Source organism: Glycine soja, chromosome 9, assembly GCF_004193775.1.
Source record: "Glycine soja cultivar W05 chromosome 9, ASM419377v2, whole genome shotgun sequence".
NCBI classification, from domain to species: Eukaryota; Viridiplantae; Streptophyta; class Magnoliopsida; order Fabales; family Fabaceae; genus Glycine; species Glycine soja.
The window spans coordinates 26,770,215-26,778,715 of NC_041010.1; the positions used below are offsets into that span (position 1 = coordinate 26,770,215).

The 8,501-nt window shown below is 33.3% G+C and overlaps 1 protein-coding gene across 1 annotated transcript; it reads left to right on the forward strand.

The window, feature by feature from the left end:
- The first annotated feature begins 3,725 nt into the window (after window positions 1–3,725).
- On the forward strand, window positions 3,726–7,595 carry LOC114367970. Its single transcript, XM_028325267.1, has 4 exons — window positions 3,726–3,935; window positions 5,260–5,536; window positions 6,305–6,568; window positions 6,956–7,595. The coding sequence occupies exons 2-4, from the start codon at window positions 5,303–5,305 to the stop codon at window positions 7,346–7,348; spliced, it is 891 nt and encodes a 296-aa protein (XP_028181068.1). The 5' UTR covers window positions 3,726–3,935; window positions 5,260–5,302; the 3' UTR covers window positions 7,349–7,595.
- The last annotated feature ends 906 nt before the right edge of the window (window positions 7,596–8,501 follow it).

Sequence of the window (8,501 nt, forward strand, 5' to 3'; positions counted from 1 at the left end):
TGATTCAGAGAGAGGGAGAAGGAAACATTATGGCTTAGAAAGGGAGAGGTGAAACGCAAAGGGAGAGGCCATGGAAATGGAAACACTTTATAGAGGGAGAGGGAAATGTGAATGAAAGTCACAGGGGGAAACGAAAATTGAAGTTTTTTATTACTATTATTATATATTCATTATGAAATGCAGGGGGCAAAAACAATTAAAAGTAACCACAATTATACAAAACTACTAGTAAACTACCTACAATTTTGACATGAACCATTGGTAAGTACCTACGACTAAATAAACCTCCAAAAACATTATGCTTTACTTGTGTTTTCTAAAATCATGGGTAAATTTTGGTAGTTAAATCCATGTTTTCATGTAGTGTGCATATATTTTGATGCATTGAGCTAAGCTATCTATACAAGGTTGACTTTTAAGGGGGAAAAAGCTTATGTTTTGCTTCAGCGACAACAAAACAAAAATCACATTATATCGACATACAATAACATATCCCATGTCAAGCACATTCATCCATTTGTCCACACCAACCTATTTAAATAAAAAAAACATAGTCATGTTGTGAAAGCTTAAGTAAAAATGTTTTATCTCTACGTAATAAAATATTAATCATTGAGACATGACCAACAAGTAAAGATTGCTTAATCTGATAAAAGTGATCATATCCTCCAAATATATTTGCATACTCATCACCATTATCCCAACTCTTTATGCAAATCATTACAGACTAGAGGCCAAGAATCTTCACCCATACCAAGTAAAGCTTCAACTGCTCAATAGCCATAATGACCATCCGATGTTACATAAAAAATGTTTGAAATGTACGAATGTAGATTTACATGGAATTGGTCTAACATGAAAATCTTTCTCTTGCACACTGGTTGTTGGGGATGATGTACCCTTCATGTGGATGAACTATCATGCACATAATGTAATGCATCCACATGTTCAAAAAAAGGATGATGCTTCGTTGACCGTTCAAATTTACTTACATGGTCCTTTTGTGAACCTTTAGTTTTGACCTTGTAACAAGTGGACACATAAAAGTAATATCGGGGAATGTAATTTCACAAAGTTTACTTTTGATAGTAATCTTGCCAGCTATGTCAACCTCAATAAACTTCATTCTATCAACCTCGTTTGCAAAATGATTCAATGTATACCATGAAAACACAATTTTTATCAATATGAAATTGGCACAACATATTATGTTACTCAGAAAACAAAATTTTTACTACACTCATTAAGGCTAGATCTTTGTCTATGACAATCACTTTTGATAATCCATCAAGTCTATGAAAAAGGTCTGAGAACCTTTCAAGTTTCTAAACAAAAGTTATTTTCACGTTCAGTTTCAAAGTAAGCAAAAGTAGCAGAAAAATGTTAGCCCAATACACATAACACCAACAATCTCAAGCAAAGGTAGCCCATACCTATTGGTTTTATACGTAGTATCCATCAAGATTCAAGAACACTATGTTAAATGCATTTAACAATTTTACTACATCAGGATGTGTCCAAAAAATGTCACAGACAAATTCTTCATCATTCATTACATGCCAATGAATATAGATATCACATTCTAACAAATTCATTAAATGTTGCATTTCTATTTTGGGACTTCTTTAAGATCTTCAATATGTAGTCTTGGCAGTATACACTTGTCTGATGGTTGTGACATTTTTTTCATTGTGCTCTTTCAATGTTAGAAGAATATTTTTAGGCTTTACCTTACTCTTTGTCATATCAACAAACATTGTCTTCTCATTAGTCGTTAGTCGACCAACATATGGATGTTCGACCAATGTCTCAGTAACATCATGATTATAAGACCCACACAACACCCTAACTACCCATCCTTCACTATTCTTTAGTGGTCTTCCTCTCAACCTAAAGGGACAATCACATTTTCTAGTCTTAGTGGTCGTCTTTGTATCCATTTTGTATTGTCTATATTTGTCACCTCTCTCGCAACCCAAGACAACAAATGTCTTCCTTTCAGGTTACCCATTTGTTGTGTCTGGCCATAAAATGACAATAACAAAACCCAACTCAAATGCAACCGCCTGAACCCACTTCAATAACTCATTTGAGTATCAAAAACCAACATAAACAACATATAACATATTTTGGTCAAAGTTCACCTTTCAAGCATTAAATACATCAACAATTACACAATAAAATTACCTTCGTAATTGTAAAAACATTTACTAAGATCTTCATTCTTAACTGTATCACCCATATCCTCATCCATATCCATGTCAACTTCATATGACGTCGTGTTGAAGAAATTGTCCTCCATATAAACTAAAATTGTAAAACAACAAAAACAATCAAATTTATAACTATCCAATCTAAATTCTAGATTAACAAATCCAAAAACTATGTCTTCCAGAATATGTACTCTGTAACATGGTGTATTGTTTTCTAGAACGACAATTTCAGAATGATTATTCAACCCTCCCTTTAGAGAAACTATTCTAGAAGCACAAAACAAACTTATAGAATGGTTATTCCGGAACACAAATTGACTTATGGAATAGGTTTTTTGGAGTGCATAAAATATGCTTCCATAATAGGTATTATGTAAAACACTATTATCATTTTGGATTTCATGTTCTGGAACACATGCATATTTCTGGAACATGTATTGCGGAAGCATTTTTTTACTATTATGGAGAACCTATTCCAAAATGAAAAAATGTTCTCCACAATGACTATTCTATAAACGAATTAAAATCTTCTAGAATACTTGTTACGAATATAGTTCCCACTATTGCTCTTCTGTAAAGGGTGGTCCATAAAACAAAAACTTCATAAAAAGTTGGGAGAAAACATACCTGCACGTGGACCCAACCTCACTGGAGTTGTGCTGCCATGAAGTCGACAAAAAATGGAGACGAAAAGGAACAAATGAAACTTTGTGAGATGGATGCTAATCCAACACATATTGAGGCTTTTCACTGCGTATGTATGGAAGACTCCCTCGTGGAGTTGAGTGTTGAAGAAAAGGAATCATTGTGTATGTACAACAGAGAGATGGAGTACGAGAACATGTGAGACTCCCTCATGGAGTTGAATGCTGAGGAAGAAGAAGTTATAATCTGAAAAGAGTAGTTTGAGGATATTTAAAATTTGGGAAGTGTAGGATACGAAATGGGAGGTGCAAGATATAAATGCCCTAGCACAATTGTTATAGTGCTTATCGCACTATTTCAGGACCCTTTAAGTTCATTTTACTGCAATCTCAATTGGGCTTTAGGCCTAACATTCTTGTTACTAATTTGTTTCAGGGTTTTTCTTCCAACACCCAGCAAATTTCTTCACACATCCAACAATGAGAGAGAAAAACCAAAAATACCTTTACATATAACCTATACGAATTAATAAAAATCATAGGTTTTAATAACAATCATAGGTTTAATAAAAACTTATATATATAAAAAATACATTATTAGATTAAAATTAATTGTTACAAAATTTATTATGTAAACTTATATGTGTATTAAATATACATTAGAAATTTTTATATTATATATGACAACATTAATTATTTTTTTAACATAATTATTCTATTAGTTTAGTTAGTTAGAGCATTGTGCTAATAATGCGAAAGTCATAAGTTTGAGACCTGCATGGGCTATTAATTTTAAATTGTTTCGTAAAACATATTTTTAACAATCCGTATAGATTATATAAAAGGGTATTTTCGGTTTTCCAGAAATATACTGGGTGCAGGAAGAAATATGCTGGTGCAGGAAGAAAATCCCTCTGTTTCATCCTAACAACACCGTTCCCTCCTATCTTCACTCCCTGACCATCACCGCAACCCACACCATATCCCCTTCGCCTGCGTCATTTCCGCCTCTGTGGCATCTTCATATTTCAAAACTTTTGCGAAATTTCTCTCTTCTTCATCTTGCTCTTACATTCTGGTATGCTTTCTTTCTTGAATTAGGGTTTCGTTTTGATTTCTTTGGTTCTGTTTGGCAAATTGAAAAAATTGATTTGTGTAAGTTTGGTTCTGAGTTATGTTTATCTTGTTTCATTCTCTGTTTTGTTAATTTTGGGAATTTTGTTGCTACTGTTTGTTTTTATTCCATCCATTCTGGATTTTGTTTTTGCATTGTTGAGTTTCGTGTTCGTTTTGGGGATTTCGTGTGTTATTTGCTCTAAGGGTATTGTTCCTGTATGTGGCTATTTCTTGTTGATTTTTGTTTCTGCACTAAGGTTACTGCTATGATATTCTTTGGGGGTGGTTCTGCATTTTTCTTTTTCGCTTTTTTCTTTATCATTTTGTTTGACATGATCTGGGTTATGTTCACTTTTTTGTTATCTTTGCTCTTTCGTTGTGGTTACTGGATTTATTAAGTTTGGGATTTTGAAGGGGCTTTGGCTGGTGATTCTGAATTTCTTCTATTTTGTTTCGTTGAATTCCTTTGCTATTTGGCATTTTAGTGGCTATTTTAATGATCTTGTGTTCTGTTTTCCTTGTTGTTTTTAGTTAGTTGATTTGATTTTATATTTCTAGTACTTTGTGGTTCTAAGTTCTGAATCTGGTTTTGATGAGTTTTGTGTGCCTGTTGCTTGTCCCTGACTCTTTTTGTGCTTATCACATTTAAATTCAAGCTTTATATCCTGCAAGTGTTTTTGGTCTGTGTTTGTTCTGTGCCTACCACTATCTTGACTGAGCTTAGCACAATTATGCAGTTCTTTTTGGTTTCTTTTAGAGTTGATAGATATTTAATTGCTGAGTTCTGTTATTTTTTCTTGTTTCTCAATTTTGTCCCTCTTATGTTCATTTATCTTATCTTTAGTTTTTCATTCTCTTGAGCACATTCTGATTTGTAAATACGGGTTCCTTCTAAATCTCTGTTTTCTTTTTATTTTTCTGTTCTGACTTTGGATTTGTAAATATGATGCGAGTTTTATTTTTTTTCTTTTCCTTTTTTGCTTATCATGATTCTGATTTTGCTCTTGTTTATCTTTAGAGTTGTAAATATTTGTTTTAATTTCTTAATTTGGGTTTCTTTTTCATTTAATGATTATTTCCTGTTTTTCTGTGAACTTCTGGTTCTTGAAGCTGGCAAGTTGCTGAGGGTGGCTTTTTCTATTTTTTGAAAATTATTGAAGAAAATGATGCTGGAGATATGTCATTATGTGTCATTGCATGTGTAGTAGTGTGATAGGTAGTGTATAGATATTTTGACTGAATCAATTTGAATTGAATTGAAGCCTGATTATGTGAAATTTCTATAGGGTAATGTTTGAAACTTGGGGGTAGCTAAGCTGTTTGACAAAAATGAATATTGCACAAGTTACAGCATGGCAGCCTGGGATTTGTGTGAAAAATATATCTCAGTTACACAGGCTTCAATCAAAACCATGTGTTTTACCAAATAGTTTTGGTCCTTGCTTACAAAGCTTAAGAGCAACACAATCGGTTAGCTCAAAATGTTGGCCCAGTTTACAATCTCGGAAACCTCTTCATATTTGCTTAGCCCGTGGAAAAGGGATGATGGGAAATGATGACGAGGTATGCACTTTCTTTTGAGTTACAATTTAGTTTGTTGTTTGTTATTATGCCATAACTTAATAATGTTTATCGTAAACATGCTTATAATACTTTTATGAAATGATGGAGTGTAATGTATGAGACTTGGGGTACCTAATATTTTTGACAGATAAATACGCACCTGGGATGTATATCAAATATATATCAGTTGCATCACCTTTTTTTTATCAACTATGTGCTTCTGAAAAATATGGTTTAATGTTCTCCTTTTCATACCCATGTTAAATTGAGGAAGAAAATTCAATATTTCATTTGCCGTGTACTTTACCCTTTGATATTTCTATTATAGCAATATAGCCTCTTAGACATAGAAAAATATTAATATTTGCTTTTTATTTTGTTTGTTTGTTGGCTTGCTTGCTTGTTTAGCTCTTAAACACATTTGTTTGTTGGTCTTGAACTCTTGATTGATGCTCCTGAGTTATTATGAGTTGAATCATGGATTGACCATAAGGAATATTCGCTATTTTAGTTTAAGAAGTATGTGTTAGGAAATGGTGAACATAACAGGAGGCTGTCTTTTACCAGAAAGTTTTTTAGCAGTAGTCAAAACATTAGAATAGAATATAGTAGAAGCAACTCTTTTCTTTTCAATAACTCTCAAGCACATGAGTGTCAATAACTTTGTCTATCATGAATTTGTGGGAAGTAAAAGAGAACTACTCTTTTTGTTTTATATTTTTTTGTTGGGATATTCCTATATTTTACTGACATTATAAATGTAATCAGAATTCCCCATGGAAATTTATTGAGAAAGCTATAGGAAAATTTAAGGGAGAATCATCACTAGAGGATGTATTACGGAGCCAAATTGAAAAGGGTGAATATTATGACAGTGGTGGTGGTGGTGGAGTGAAACCACCAGGAGGCGGCAACACTGGTGGTGGTGGTGGTGGCCCTGATGGCTCTGGTGAATCAGAAGAAGAAAGCCTAGCTGGGATGTGGGAAGAAAATATCCAAATGATTTTAGCCACCCTTGGCTTTATATTTCTGGTACTCTCTATCTCTCTCTCTCTCTATATATATATATATTGGTGTGTCATGTGTGCACAATTAAAGTTAATGATTCTCATAACTCAGAGAACACTTGAGCATTTTTTATTTATTTGTGCGCAAAAATGTGAATTATGAAAGAAGACTTCCAAGTTGAGAAAGGTTTTAAGTGGAAATACCTTGAGAAAAAAAAATCATAATTGCGTTTGTGTGTATTATTAATGGAAGAAGACTTCCAAGTTGAACAGTTAGTGTATGAGGATTTTGAGTTTGGAATAAATGTCCATATGCTAACTTCTGATGGGATAGGAACCCTGTTGGACATGATTAATAAAGTTAATAGGACATAGGCCATTCCTCATTTCTTACATATATTTGTTTTTTCAGTACATTTATATTCTCACCGGGGAGGAACTCACAAAGCTAGCTAGAGACTATATCAAGTATCTATTCGGCGGAAGTCAGAGTGTTCGACTGAAGAATGCCATGCATCAATGGGGACAACTCTATGAAAGCATGACGGCACAGCAAGAAGAGGAAGATGAGTATTGGTTGGAGAAGGCCATTCTGGATACTCCAACTTGGTGGCACGACCCTGCCGATTACCGTGAAGCCCTTAAAAATTACTTGCTATCAGGTACAGATGAGGCCATTGCCGCTAGGAATTACTTGGAATTAGATTCAGATGCAGACGTTAGGTATTGCTTGGAATCAGATGACGAAGAAGATGAAGAAGATGAATATCAATATAAAGATGATTATGAAGAAAAGTTTGCCTAGACTACGGAGCAGCCTCTATTGCCCTTCATCTATTTTCCCCTCAAGTTTGATGAAGCTATGTATACGTTGTATCTTCCTGGTTGTAGTGTATTGCCCTTTCTTGCATTTGTTTTTCCCCACAATACTAATGGTTTGAACAGCAATTAGACTTCTATATGAACTGAAGTTGTTTCTCTATAAGTATTTGGAGTCCATTTATTATCATTCATTGTGCTAATTTTTTCTCAATAGAACCATCACTTGTTTAGTACTTGCCCAACTGTTATAAACTATATAAACTGCATTAATTAGCACAAGTTAGATCGCAATTAGTAGCCATACCGCATACGCCTAATACTGGACAACAAATTATTAATCATGATTATTTGATAAGTGCGTACAAGGACTAGTTTAATTTTGTTATTCTCTTGTGCTGAGTAGATTCCTTCTTGATATTTATTTTCATTCAGCAATCAGCATCACGCTAGACATTGAAGTATCTTCTATCTTCTATATCTATCTATACTATACTATATACAAATACAAACAAAGGTAACAAATGTAAAAAGACAGGTGGATTCTCAGCAATTCACCATTTAATCACATTTTCAAAAATAAGCTATAAGGATTAAGGGAATAATAGGAATTAAATAAACTAATTGAGTAATCAAACAATACTTAACAATGATAAGTGGGTACAAGGACTAGTTTAATTTTGTCATTCTCTTGTGCTGAGTAGATTCCTTCTTGATATTTATCTTCATTCAGCAATCAGCATCAAGCTAGAAATTGAAGTATCTTCTATCTTCTATATCTATCTATACTATACTATATACAAATACAAACAAAGGTAACAAATGTAAAAGGACAGGTGGATTCTCAGCAATTCACCATTTAATCACATTTTAAAAGATAAGCTATAAGGATTGAGGGAATAATAGGAATTAAATAAACTAATTGAGTAATCAAACAATATTTAACAATGAGTCAACATTATTATGGGAGGCTTAAACCACATATCAGGTTAAAAAAGCAGTTCAAATTGTAGAACCCAATTACAACTTAAATAAGGCAATTGCTTTGTGCATCCAACTTTTTTCTTGTGCAACCAACATATTATTGTAAATTTCAAAAATACCCCTACTAATAAAACCGTTTCATAATCTATGTATAC